Raw genomic sequence first — 14,361 nt, 5'->3', positions numbered from 1 at the left:
GTTTTCAACACGCATACCAAAAACACAAAATTTGAAAAAAAAAAGAATTTGCTTTACAAAGATAAAAAGGTACACCAAGTATACAAGTAGGCTAAACAGAGTGGGCATCAAGCACTGGCATGTTGTACCTATATGTATATTATACTAAAGTGATATTCAGGAGTACCTAGGATGAGTAAAGTTATAGTAGTTTGATAAATATTTTGCAATACCGTCTGAATAACTAGGTACATTGTTTTGTGAAAACATTGATGAGATGAGAACATTAACCGTTCGTAAGTCTCTGGTGGTCTAAAGTCATGGGTTTAATTTAAACCTCGGTCGTTTCGTGTCACATACGTATAGAAGAGAAAAGGTCTCGAAAAAAAAAAAAAATCGGCTAAGAGCATGTTGGGCCATGCTCAGTGTACTTGGGGTTTCGTAGTTACCATTCTGACAAAACAGACCAAACGGGGGCTATTAGTACATTACAAGCATAAGGGAGTGCCTTCGCAGCGCTTTGTACATCTTTTTAATAAAAAGAGATTTTTTGCAATAAGTCAAAAACGGCTGGACCGACCATGTTCGCTATAGTTTTCATTGAAAGTATTTATTAAGCTTCGGACAAACGGACATGGCCAAACTATAAGGGTTTCTAGGTGATTAGGAAACCCTAAAAAGATCTGAAATGCAAAAATCTGTCAGAATCCATACCAAACACAGACGAAAGTTTGTAACGTACACGTCGTACATACATACCTATGTAGTGTACCTACATAATAAGAATGTGATTCACTAAAGATAGATTTAGCTCACAAAGGCAGGTACTTACAGTCAGTACATCTTTTCACCTAGCCGAGTCGGACGATTTTCGGTGCACATAGTGTCAGTACATAATGTCTGCCACATGTCCAGCGGAGGTATCAGTGTCGTAATCACGGGCCGGCGGCGCTGCCATTCAATGAGATGAAATCACTATGCGCGGGTATGAATAATTCAGGTGCGGTCCGCCGCCGGCCGGTCCGACATCGATATAAAGTTTTCATATGTGCTGTGATAGTCGGTAAAGATAAGGTACAGAAGCAGTTTCGTAGCTTCGTAAGTTGTCTTCAAAAATTTCAATATTACTTGGTCCTTGGCCTTGGTGTTGTAGTGGAAGCCGCTCGACCAATTTCAAAGAAAAACCGCAAATCGATGTACAGGCTAGCCGTTTGGCACACGCATACTAGAGGTCAAAACAAAATTTTTGACCCGCAGTTCCTAAAAAATTTTTCCTTAGGATGGGAGTGCTGAAACATTTATTTTTTGTATGGAAAAAAAAAACTTTTTTTTCAAAAACCTATCGTGTGTGGTATCATACGAAAGGGCTTTTTGAGGCGATTCTAAAAATATACCACATCATTACATTTCAGCCATTTTTTTTTAATTAAAACAAAAAAAGAATTTTCAAAACATATTACCAAGTTTGGGCTCCTCCAGATACGATATGGCTGATTTTTTTTGTACAATGTACCACAAAAGATACGTGATATCACGTGATATCCTCATATCCAACCCCAAGAAAGCAATTTTGAAAATAATATCATAAACATTTTTTTTTTCAATTTTACAAAGTGACACAGTTCTACTTCAATACCTATTTTACGAGACTTATGGAACTGTACTGCAGATACGGTCCATATTAATCATAAAATGATACGTTATATCCATATATCTAACGGGAAATACCTCTTTAACAGTGCCTTTTCATCAGTTGGTATAGTTTGTTGTTTTTGACACAAAATATCAAGGTTATATTGTATCCTTCAGATACGTATATATATATCGATTTTTTTTGTACAATATACCACAAATGATACGTAATATCCCCCAACCCCAACCTAACCCCAAGACAGCAATTTTTAAAATAATTTAGTATTTTTTAAAAATATTTTTCATGTTTAAAACAAAAACTAAATGAAATTATTTTCAAATTTGCTTTAAAGTCAATTTTAACACTTACTGAACAAATATATATACGCGACTATACGCGATATAGTCCGTTTTCATAGTTTTATTTCATGAGTAACTATCGCGGTAACCGAAGACAATATTACTTACTTAACAGTCATAATATCATATAACTGTTCAGTATAAATAAAAATAAAATATTTTGTTAAATATATAATATACAGAATGGATTTTCTTATTGGGTCAGTGAGGGCAGCTACCAGATCCCATGCTGCTACGCGAAAATGGTCTTAGAAGACCTTACCTCAATTTCAAATGAATGAAGATTGGCGTTTACAGATTTTGGAAAACAACATACAAGGTGCGAGCAAAAGGGCCTTTTTGATAAACTTTTTTTTTATTCCATTCCTATCCAAAATTTCACTTATAGTACATACATAGTAAATGCATGGAAAAAGTTTTCTATAATTTGTGGCTTTTTAGTACATTATCTTAAGTTTACCCGTAGGAAACTATTTGATACTGGATAGAAATGGAATCGATTGGCATAAAAAATAGCATGTGAAAAATATAAGTTTTCATTTTTATACAAATTGTATGGAAAAAGTTTTCCTCGGTTTGTTGCTTTTCTAGCCGGATTTTTTTTTAGGTCCCATACAAACTTTTGATCCTCGATGGGCATCAAAAAAAGTTTGTCAAAAATGGCCTTTTTCTTGCAACCTGTATGTTTTTTCAAAATCTGTAACCGCCAAGGGAAGGTCTTCTAAGACTATTTTCGTGTAGCAGCACGGGATCTGGTAGCTAATTCCAGAAGAAAATCCAACCTGTATTTGGCTGAGATACATGACGGGTTTTGATTTTTTAATCCAACCCAACTCTCGTCAATACCTACTCGTATTATCAATATATCCTGTCCAGGCGGCCTATTTAGAGGCAGAAACCATGTAATGTTGAATAAATATGAAAATATGAAGAAAAAAAAAATGATTTATGGGGCGTAAAAATGTAAGTACCTAATACCTACTGAAATGAAATGTAGGTAATAAAATTATTTCAGCTAATCGAAATCAAATATTTTGAAATACAAAAAACAAATTCCACGAGTTCACACGCACTCGCAAATTTTAGATCACATAGGTAGTTTAAATACGGTGAAATTCCAAACCAATTGATGGAAATATCCAGTTTGTAATTTTCTTATTAGCCAAATGTATTGATTCGAAGCGGGCGAAGCGGCTAAGCTTAAATAACTAGCTTTAGCTAAGCATACTCCCAGCCTGCAACAGCGAGTGCGTAGTATTGATCAGTCTCGCGCTAATTGGAAGTGTCGCAGTCCATTTGCTATTTAAATTACCCGGTGCAGCCAATTGCGAGTAGGTAGGTACCATTAGGAATTAGAAATTTGAAATACAAAGTTCGTTCAATAAATAATTTATTAGAAACTAGTCATAATAACAAGCCTCAAACATATCAGTCTAGTGGTGGTAGGAGATGACGGGGGAGGAGAAGGAGACGTGAGCGGGGGCGGCGGCGTAGGCGACCTTGGCGACGGGGGCGGCGTAGGCGACCTTGGCTACGGGGGCAGCGTAGGCGAGCTTGGCTACGGGAGCGGCGTAGGAGAGCTTGGCGACGGGGGCGAGGGCGACCTTGTGGGGCGCCTCGGTGGGGTGTCCCTCGTAGCGGACGATGGCGTTAAAGCCGTGCTCCTTGTCGGCGGTGTATTCCACGATGCGCTGCACGCCGTCGGGCTGCAGCAGCGAGTAGGAGCCGTGCACGGCGTCGCCGGAGCGCGCCTCCTGTTGCTGCTTGATGTCGCCGGTGTGGTGGTCCGCCACGGAGTACTGGAACTCGTAGTGGGCGGGCGCCTCCTCGTAGGCCACCTTGGCGAGAGGCACCACCGGGATGGCGGAGGCGGCCACAGCCAGGGAGAGGATAGCAACGAACTGGAAACGAATGATTCGTTATAATATCGTTACATTATTGAAAATACCTAGTCCTGTCCTCTTTCAATGCACGGCCTTTACGAATACTAAGGAATTTGCAATTTTAAGGGTCGGTTGCACCAACTGTTTGTGATCGTTAAAGAGTTCGCTAAATTTCATTGTATGGAAAGTTTCATAGTAAACCGCCGCGGCGCGCCGGTTGACGTTGATCAGTCTGTCAAGTGCGGATGGTGCAACTGGCCCTAAATCTCCTGTAGTATACGAATACGAGTGCTAGAATGAAAAAGCAAACATGGGAATATTTTACTCAAGTCAAGTGTACATATATCACTACCTACACCTTATAAAAACTAAGTCCCCCGCCGCGCGGCGGTAAAATTCTTGTTAGATAACATTTTGTAATCTGCCTTATTTGTGGCAATATACTGCGAATAGCAGCGAATGACAAACTAACGCATTGCATAGGTAGGTAGTGTACACTCGAAAATTTGGAAAAGAGCTTTTTCAAACAGTTTCGTGGTCTATCAGGCTCATGTAAGTTATAATACATCTACATCTTATAAAACAAAGTCCCCCGCCGCGTCTGTCTGACTGTATGTTCGCGTTAAACTCATAAACTACTAAACGGATTTTCATGCGGTTTTAACCAAGAGTGACTCTTGAGGAAGGTTTAGGTGTATAATTTGTTAAAGTTTTGTGTAACCCGTGCAAAGCCGGGGCGCTAGTTTTTTTATATAAAATTAAAATTCAGAGAAGAGCGCAGGTATTTATCTTTATAATTATTGTACTAATTATAGAACTTAACAATACCTAATTAAAAAGGCTTACCTTAGCGGCCATTGTTGCTGATGTGATTGTCGGTGGTGGACTATGACATTTACTGACCCGCGACACTTTTTATACTTTGACATGCGCCTACAGGCGACCAGCCCAAGCCGGAGGGCTAATCCACATTCCAATATAAAAACGCACTAACAATATACGCATGTCGTACACACTTCGCTATTTAATGCTAACACGAGGTGAAGGTCGTCACGATAACGACACTTGTGCGAGAAATGCATAACTAGATCAACTTGATTTGGCACTTGGCAGTGAGTTCAAGTTTGGGCCACTTTCTATCTTTACATCTCTATGTCTATTGGAAAATCTCCTCGTTTAACAAAGCCAAAAATTATGATAAAACCTCTTATTCAAGATGTGGTTGGTTTTAATAACAAAACTTCCGTGAGACACAGACATATTAGTTATTTTTTATATCCATCCCGGTTATGTGTATTTAGGTAAGGTAAATAGGTACATATTTATGTAATTAAGGTTTTCCATCGCTGTTCAACGTGGTAACGTGGCGAGCGTGATGGGCTCCTTTGCATCAGAAGGGGCGCGTACGTGAATATGGTTAGTTTAATTTAGGTTAAGATTTTTTGTAAAAGTTAAGTAGATTTTAGTTTATTATGTGTAGTGCCTAATTATAATTCTTTATGTCTTAATAAAGTACAAAACAAGATGCTGGTTTTATAGAATAGGTCAGGGGTCGGCAAACCGCGGCTCGCTCTCTGAAGGTACAATTACGGCTCATTAAGCAATACAAAAAATAACACTTGAGAGTTCTTAGACCATTGAAAATAACACTTGTTTGGCTCTTTTTCAAAAAAGTTTGCCGACCCCTGGACTAAGGTAGTGCTAGCTAAAGTTTAGTAGGTAGATAACTAGCTAAGACTAAAAAAAATCATTGCCGCCGCCATGTTGTTATTCGTCTAAATACTTACAAACAATACCTATCAATAAATCCATATCGACTACCTACTCAAAATAATGAATCTATTTGAAAACACGATCCAATCACATCATCAATACAAAGCTACATCGTGTACAAAGCGCCGCAAAGTATTTTCCTTATTTTCCGCAACCGCCAAAAACCTAATAGTGCTTCCATTATCCGGCCATGTTTGAGGTCCCTATTCATCGTGCCAGTAATTACGACAGAAAGGGCGGGATTTATCAAAAATATTTACATTGTACGAGTCAATTGGCATGGGCTTAATTTGCGGCGGCCCATGGGGAAATCGACTTTACATTCAATTTGCCGCTGCACAGATAAAAAGCAATCTCTTTCCATTTTTACCTGCGCCGGTAAATCGCTGTTTCGGTAACAAGGTTTTAAAGCTAACATTTGTAAAGGAAAATAGGGTAACTTTATGGAAAACGGGTATACTTTGATAGAAGTAAAATATTAGGCATAACAGCATCATTCTTAGACAGCCAAGAAATGTATCTAAATAGCAAGCATATAGCAGGGTAAAGCGAAAACTGTGTATTTTGAAAAATAACAAAATTAACCCAAACAACAAGAAGTAAATATTTTAAGAATAGATACTTTATCAACGACACATCGCTTGGGCACCAGTAGTAACAGTTGTGTTCATGTGTTGTAAAGTAGGTATGTACGTAACCCATTGTAAAGTTGTAGTTAATAATTTGACTTTAAAAATCGCTGTTAAAAACTTTTTCATCACACTTGCTTGAAAAAGATCCTATTTCAAGCAGGTATACTGAAGTAGTAGTAGTAGATATTGTTCCCGCGAGAGTTATGGATTGTAAAAAAACCGGCCAAGTGCGAGTCGGACTCGCGCACCGAGGGTTCCGTACTTTTTAGTATTTGTTGTTATATAGGCAACAGAAATACATCATCTGTGAAAATTTCAAGTGTCTGTCTGTCACCAGGCTGTATCTCATGAACCGTGAGAGCTAGACAGTTGGAAGTTTCACAGATGATGTATTTCTGTTGCCGCTATAACAACAAATACTAAAAATAGAATAAAATAAATATTTAAGTGGGGCTCCCATATCACCTCGTTTGCGAAATTTCACTTACCTACCCCCCGTTATACTCCCGTATAGTTGCATAATGTCACAGGGCGGACACACTATACCTAGATCAGAAATCACTTTCGTTTATGTGTGAACGGCACCTCTGTACACGCGGCATGCGTCATTGTGTGAGTATTAAGTTGGTGAGTTGCTTAAAAATAGTATTGAGCGGCCGGCAAACGGCCGTCAATCTGGTGTCGCGGGGCGAGGTAATTCGAGACGGGGCGGGGCGGTGCGTGGCCGCTCTGTATGATAATACTATTACTTATTCTATGACAATGTACTACGTCTGTGTGAAAAATGCAGCAAAAGAAAAAAAATACATATTGAATAATTAAAAAATTCTCCTACATCAAAATAATGGCAATACAAACCACCGCTCTTACAACTTCATTAGTTCCTCAAGAACAGATTAAAGCTTGTTTTAAGGAGTATTTAATGGAAGCTCCCGCGAGTATCATGACGTGAGCGAGCGCAATCCGCTTACCGGCAAAAATTAATCAACCGCCAGACGGCTTAGGGTCTAATACTGCGGCCCTTCGGCGACACGGACACGATACGGTGTGTTTAAGAGATGGATACTTTCTAGTCATTCGTTTTTAGGGTGCCGTACCCAAAGGGACCCTATTACTAAGACTTCGCTGTCCGTCTGTCTGTCACCGGGCTGTATCTCATGAATCGTGATAGCTAGACGGTTGAAATTTTCACAGATGATGTATTTCTGTTGCCGCTACAACAACAAATACTAAAAAGTACAGAACCCTCGGTGGGCGAGTCCGACTCGCACTTGTCCGATTTTTTTGAAATAGAAAACGTTACAGGTACGTAACTACGTATTAGCAGTGGGGAGACACTCCTCCGTTCGGCTCAGTATTGCTCCGAGCAATTATTAGGGTTGACACAATGCGACCCCTTTGCGTGCACGACCACAGATAAGATAATGACTTGAATTTTGACAACCCTAAATAGCCGAAAGGGATAGTGCCACATTAGAAAGGGACAGCGTGATTCGTTCCTGAATCGCTGTCAAACTTCGGTTTTGTAGGAAGTGTCCTTTCTGTACGGTCTATTATTTATTCGTTCGCTTCCTGCTGTCTGTCTTTCCATATGTATGCTTAGATCTTTAAAACTACGCAACGGATTTTGATGCGGTTTTTTTTAAATAGAGTGATTCAAGAGGAAGGTTTATATCTATAATACATCATCATTGCACTTACCTACCGTGGATGCTTGCAACTTCAGATGTGTCACATGCGCGTCGCCGGCGTTCTAAAAAGTTGTACACTCCATTTTGAAAAATCCTTTTTTGTAATCCCTTGAGAAAATCTCGGCAGGAAGTTCATTCTACAGCCGAAGCGTTGGAGGAACAGACGAAATGAAAAATACTTAATACTTAAGTAGGTACCTACATAGGGGGACCGAGGTGAGGTGAGGCGAGTCGATTTTTTTGGAATCTATTAACTAATAACAAGCTCGCAATAGCGCGCGTTTATTAGTTCAAGTTACTAGCTAACAAACGCGCAATGTTGCGAGTTCGCTAACAGTTAATAGGTTCCAAAAAGTCGACAATGTCACAACTCTCCTCTGTCACAAGTCACCTCGGTCTCCCCTACCTCGATCTCGAAAATTAAAACTAGTTTCAGTCATATTCATAACAAACAGTCGTCATCAGATACACCGCAGCGGCCGAGGTGCTCAAAAATACCTGAACACGCACCTAGCGCCTTGACAATAGAGGCGTGTTCAGATATTTGTGAGCACCTTGGCCGCTCCGATATATCTGATGGCGACTGTATATACCTACCTGTTCAGATATTTTTGAGCACCGCGGCCGCTCCGATATATCTGATGGCGACTGTACGTTCTTGAAGAAAGATTCTCTGGGTAGGTATGTTCAATTGTTGATTGCCCATAGCTCTACCAAAGAGAACAGATAGTATAGAGGGTTGTTGTCATAGTACACTTTGTAGTCTCAGTAAAAGTACTGCCATCTATCGACACACAATTAAATCTAAAAATGAAAATGTATAAAAATATGTATATACATATGAATAAATGTTTTTAATTTTTTTTAATGCCATATTTTATTTATTTATTTAATACATATGACTTTGACCCATGTCCTTTCACTCAATGTGTTAAAACTGATAAATATCAAACGTTGGTGTCGTCAACGCCATCTAACCGAGTACAGGCCAAAGGTGTGGCGCCATCTATTCGAGAATGACTTTTTCTTGATTTCCGAGGCACGTTTTTTCTTTGGCTCTACTGATTTGCCGTACAAAGTTACCAAAATGGCAAAATTTTCACATGGAACGATTTTGGAAACATCTCGTAGTTTTGTATGAGAATAGAAACTTTCCATTACCGAAACGGAATCTTTCTTTATTTCTAGTGAAATATTGTATTTTCCTTAAGGGGCCCACTGACTATCAGTCCGCCGGACGATATCGGCCTGTCAGTTGTTCGGAACTCCGGCGGACTGATAGTCAGTGGGCCCCTTTACAAACTTCATGGCCTTATGGGTTATGGGGATCAGGTTTAATAACAGTCTAAAATTTAAACACTTTAGTATATTAAGAGAAAACTATAAAGTTACTTGATCACTTCTGGGCAGCAGTTTTAGGCGGTGGTGGGCACTCGTAGATGTTAATGCATTTGTCCTTAGACACTGACAGGAGCTTGTTGCCCTCGGCGTTGAACTGCACACCGCACACCTGCGAATAACGTCATCATGAAAACCATTTGCCTTTGAGCAAGACATAGGCACTTAAAGAAGTCCATAACAAAACATAATTATGTACTAAAACTAATGTTGTACTAAAATTAAGTTTGTATAGTGTGAATTTTCTCAAATGATTTTTACTCCTAAGAACGTAATTTGTTAAACAAAAGTCATTTTCTTTCGGAGAGTTATGGGCTACCGTGTCTGAGCGCGTGCCAAAGCAACAACGCCGTTTGAAAAGCGGCTGTATCGTGGTGGTTTTAAGGTTCAAATCTATGTACTTGTAACATGTTTTGGTAATGTAGGACCATCGACCACCTCAATGTAGGCGAGCGCTCATATTATTACATAGATTTGAACCTTAAAACTACCACGATACAGCCGCTTTTTAAACGACAATATTGCTTTGGCACGTCCTCAAGACACGGTGTAGCCCACCAAACACTGGCTTTTGTTTAACAGATTAGGGTCTTAGGCGTAAAAATCATTTGAGAAAATTCATACTATACCTAAGTACCAGTTTTTAATTTCTTTAACAAAACGCCTTGACAATATTATATGTAATGTATGCGTAGGTATAGTCAGCATCAGCATCAGTATCTGCCACCCTCTAATAGTTACACGATACTGTATGTGAGTTTCATACTGCTTTACAAACTCCCACACTAAATTGTTCCTAAAATCACAGTATGATACTAAAGAGCGCCTGTGTGCTTCTTGAAAACATGTAAATCTTGTAGTTTATCGAGGCTGGCGACGCGTACGGACGTCGACAGCGGCGGCAGGCTTGTCTGCACTTGCCTACTGATGCCGCTCTGCATGTAAGTTTCATACTGATCTGCAAACTTCCACACTGGTTCTTAGAATCACAGTATGATACTTAGTGCCTGTGTGCTCCTTGAAAACATGTAGATCTTGCAGTTTGTCGAGGCTGGCGACGCGTCCGGACGTCGACAGCGGCGGCAGGCTTGTCTGCACTAGCCTACTGATGCCGCTCTGCATGTAAGTTTCATACTGATCTGCAAACTTCCACACTTGTTCTTAGAATCACAGTATGATACTTACAGCGCCTGTGTGCTCCTTGAAAACATGTAAATCTTGTAGTTTATCGAGGCTGGCGACGCATACGGACGTCGACAGCGGCGGCAGGCTTGTCTGCACTAGCCTACTGATGCCGCTCTGCATGTAAGTTTCATACTGATCTGCAAACTTCCACACTGGTTCTTAGAATCACAGTATGATACTTACAGCGCCTGTGTGCTCCTTGAAAACATGTAGATCTTGCAGTTTGTCGAGGCTGGCGACGCGTACGGCGCCGTCGGCGGCGGCGGCGGCGCGACCGTCAGAACTCGCTGCAGCTGATGCCGCTCTGCATGTGAGTTTCATACTGCTTTGCAGACTCCCGCTTGCTCTTAAGGTATAACATGGTATGATTATGCAGAGACCGCAAAGTGTGCAAGTATTCGATAACTTGTATATACAATTTTGACGCTTGAAAGTAGGTACGCTAAGTTTTTTAAGTCGTTATCGTTACTATATTTACCTACGCGTGAACACTTTTGGTACTAAATTTAAGTAAATTTGATTTATGTAAGTAATATATAATTATCGCTAATTCATTCAATGCTTTCGGTTTGCGTCACTTACTCACTCTCATTTAACATATAAATAAATGAAAGAAATGGAAGGCGAATGTTTGAGAAAACTCCTATAACAGACCACGAAGTTAATTGGTTAAATTAAATGAATCTATTGTGCGTCTTTATAGAATAAATAATAACTCGTACTTGTAACTTACACATTGTAGGTGTGCACGTTCCCGTCGGACGACGCAGTGAGCAGAAGCGATGAGTCTGGTGAGAAGGTTACTGTGTTCACGGCCTACAAAATTTGTAAATATATAGGTACATAAAAATTTGCAACACGTCATTTCAATCTACTGAATAAAGTTGTAATTAACTAACGTGGTAGGTGGTTTTTTTACATTCAGAAGTACACAGCACCTAGTAGGTATGCCAAAATATAATGTAGGTATAAACGTTTCCTTTTTAACAAAATTTAAGATTTTAATTGTAAGGTGTTGTGCCGTCAGTAATATACCATTACCGGTAATTATCCATTCGGGAATATTTCCAGTAAATTCCCATTGTTCCCGGTAATATTCCCAAAAGTAGGTAATATACAATACGTGTGGATTCAGTACTGTTCTTACGTTATACTTAGTTAATTTAATTGGAAACATGTATTGTAGAAATGGCTTACTTATCTTCTTTTCTTTTTCACTCGTAGCTGTCTTTCTGTCAAATTTCTTAGCGAAAAGTTGCGAAACAAATTCGTTTTACAATGTAATATACCCCATACTGACAGCACGCGAATCGTGCGATGCAAAATGCTTATTCGTGTACGTGGAAAAATTAAACATTTTTTTTTATTAAAAAAAATATATTTATTTTATGAATTTTATTAAATGTATTATATTAATTTATTTTATACTTGAATTGTATATTTAATTATTTAATTAATATTTACAAATATTTAAGAACATTTTTATATAGGTAACTGTTATTATGCTAAATTATACTATTTGACCACTTGAAACTTTAAATTGCAACTAGTAAGTAATAAACTAATAATACACTTGAAAGGGAGGTATTTGTCAGCTCGCAGTAACAGTTGTTGGTGGCTGAATGTAATATAATTATATTCAGTAGCTACCTGTGTGTGCGCCTGTATCGTGTGCAGCAGCTTGCCTTGCGCCGCGTCAAAGAGACACGCAGCGCCATCTGTGGCGCCGCTTGCGATGTACTTGCCGTCGGGGCTCTGCCAATGGTTAAACTTATTGAGTTTTTAAAATTAAACATACTAGTATTTGCTAGTATCAACAATTTATTTGCAACTGATAAATTGTATAAGAGTGTGAAGGGGCTTGATTGTTAAACAATAAAGATATGTTGGTTATGTATTTAAATTAATTACAATTTAGTTTAATTACATAGTAACAAGGCGTAATTACCTAGTAAATATTAGGGGCAGTAACCCTGAGAATTATTACACATTTCACAAGTAATGCCGAGTTTATTATGAATTAAAAATTAAATAAGCAAGATATATTTTATACTATTTTTTTAAACAATGCGTGCACATCTAACATACAACTTACCCAAGCCACACTTAAAACAAATTTTCCTCTAGTGTCCAAAACACACTCCAAGGATGCTTTCTCAATGCCATAAACCCTCAGCTTTCCAGTATGGCTCCCGGTGACTATATGGTGTCCCTCGGGTGAAAATGCCACCTTCCAAACATCTGTGCCACTGTTCTGGATCTCATGGACTTTGTGGCCGGTCAACAAGTCCCAGATTATCAAGGTGGAGTCCAGAGATGTGCTGGCTAGGGCTAAGAAATATTACATATTTATAGTAATGAGAGACGAGAGATGGACCTTACAAGCGACAGCCTGGAGAAGTCCAGAAGGAAAAAGAAAGCAAAGACAGCCATTGGCACGCTGGGCTGACGACATAGTTAAAGTGGTGGGGGTCGACTGGGTATGGGAGGTCCAAGATCGAGAGAGGTGGAAGATTCTGGAAGAGGCCTATACCGGCTATACCTCATAAGAGGGTTCTGGTGTGATTTTTTCATATCCTAGACTAAGTTTTGCAAATAAGTTTATATTCATATTTTTACCCAGAAATAAAAGGCTTTTTTTATTTTTATTTTATTTATTTTTAATAATATCTCAATAAAATAAAAAATGATTGTATTTTTTTTTTCTGAATGCCTAATAATATGTATGTATTAATATAATATATAGAATACACACACCTACGCTTAGAACTAACAAATTAATTTTCAATTTAGATACAAAATAATAATTTAAACAAGGGTTGGTTGAGGGCAGCAAATGACTGTTTGTTGTGAAGATCCTTGGGGGAGGGCCTTTGTCCAGCAGTGGACGTCTTTTGGCAGAGATGATGATGATGATGATGAATAACAACATTTAGCTCTTTTGATAACGTAAAAAACCATTGCATTGCATGCAATATAGGAAAGTAGAAAAATAAAATCAACTCACTGTGACCATCAGAGCTGATTGCAACAGAAACTACAGCCATAGAGTGCTCTGCTAGAGAGTGCACTAACTCCAATCTATTGTTCTCAAACAGCCAAACCTTCACTAGGCCATCTAGGCCACCCGTTGCAATGTAATCTTTGCAAGGTGCCCTACAAACAGAAATATAAAATTTATATCGAAACAAAATTTAATTAAACTGACCCTTTTCGAGGCATCATATAAATTTTAGTTGTAGATAATTAAACATGACATGTCTTTGCTTAATTAAGGGCTTTCATTTTTTGCCCAGTTTAATTGATTATTAAATTCTATTAAGTATAATTCTTTTCTTACTTCGGATTTTCAGAAGTGGCCGTTTTAGCCCATGCACAGCAGTAAATAGGGTCGTCGTGAGCATTTTCTTTCTTCAGTAATATGGAATACTAAGAAAAGTGAAACAGAACATGATTTAAAAAAAAAATGCCGATGCCACAACAGATGTTTAGTATGTATAAACAATTATTTAGGGTTATGTGCTTACCGCAGTTGAAGCTGGCATAGTGTTAAAAGTAAATATCACGTTTATAACACTTAATGTAGCTAGCTAGCTAGTTACAAAATCCAAACATATACCTAGTTAAGTATTTTTGAATAAAAAATAAGTATTTTAAAGATTCATGATTTTGTGTTTATTTTGACATTCATAGACTTCATAGTTGTCAAAATTTGTACCATAGACTAGGTAATAAAGTAACCATTCATATATTTGTAACAGTGCCCGTCTGTACCGGATCGAGCCGTCGTGGACGCCACACTATCATGGTCGCTTACAGCTTCTAAAA

General features: G+C 38.6%; 2 protein-coding genes across 2 annotated transcripts; both read right to left on the bottom strand.

Annotated features, from left to right (window-relative positions):
- Positions 1-3,370: 3,370 nt before the first annotated feature.
- Positions 3,371-4,844, bottom strand: LOC134748766 (cuticle protein-like). The gene is made up of 2 exons (XM_063683545.1): positions 4,701-4,844; positions 3,371-3,872 (listed from the first exon to the last, which is right to left on the bottom strand). The coding sequence occupies exons 1-2, from the start codon at positions 4,710-4,712 to the stop codon at positions 3,405-3,407; spliced, it is 480 nt and encodes a 159-aa protein (XP_063539615.1). The 5' UTR covers positions 4,713-4,844; the 3' UTR covers positions 3,371-3,404.
- A 4,475-nt stretch (positions 4,845-9,319) lies between these two features.
- LOC134748765 (superkiller complex protein 8-like) lies at positions 9,320-14,224 on the bottom strand. The gene is made up of 8 exons (XM_063683543.1): positions 14,061-14,224; positions 13,874-13,962; positions 13,541-13,689; positions 12,629-12,864; positions 12,184-12,288; positions 11,267-11,349; positions 10,717-10,879; positions 9,320-9,460 (listed from the first exon to the last, which is right to left on the bottom strand). Exons 1-8 carry the CDS (start codon positions 14,076-14,078, stop codon positions 9,347-9,349), a joined length of 957 nt encoding a protein of 318 aa, XP_063539613.1. The 5' UTR covers positions 14,079-14,224; the 3' UTR covers positions 9,320-9,346.
- Between the last annotated feature and the right edge of the window lie 137 nt (positions 14,225-14,361).

Source organism: Cydia strobilella, chromosome 17, assembly GCF_947568885.1.
Source record: "Cydia strobilella chromosome 17, ilCydStro3.1, whole genome shotgun sequence".
Lineage (NCBI taxonomy): Eukaryota > Metazoa > Arthropoda > Insecta > Lepidoptera > Tortricidae > Cydia > Cydia strobilella.
This window is presented reverse-complemented; position numbering and strand designations above follow the sequence as displayed.

Excerpts from the sequence above, each read along its gene's own strand:
- LOC134748765 (XM_063683543.1), bottom strand. Across the intron at positions 13,690-13,873 it reads GCCACTTCTGAAAATCCGAA|GGCACCTTGCAAAGATTACA; the intron begins GTAAGAAAAGAA and ends TTCTGTTTGTAG. Across the intron at positions 12,865-13,540 it reads AATCAGCTCTGATGGTCACA|CCCTAGCCAGCACATCTCTG; the intron begins GTGAGTTGATTT and ends AATATTTCTTAG.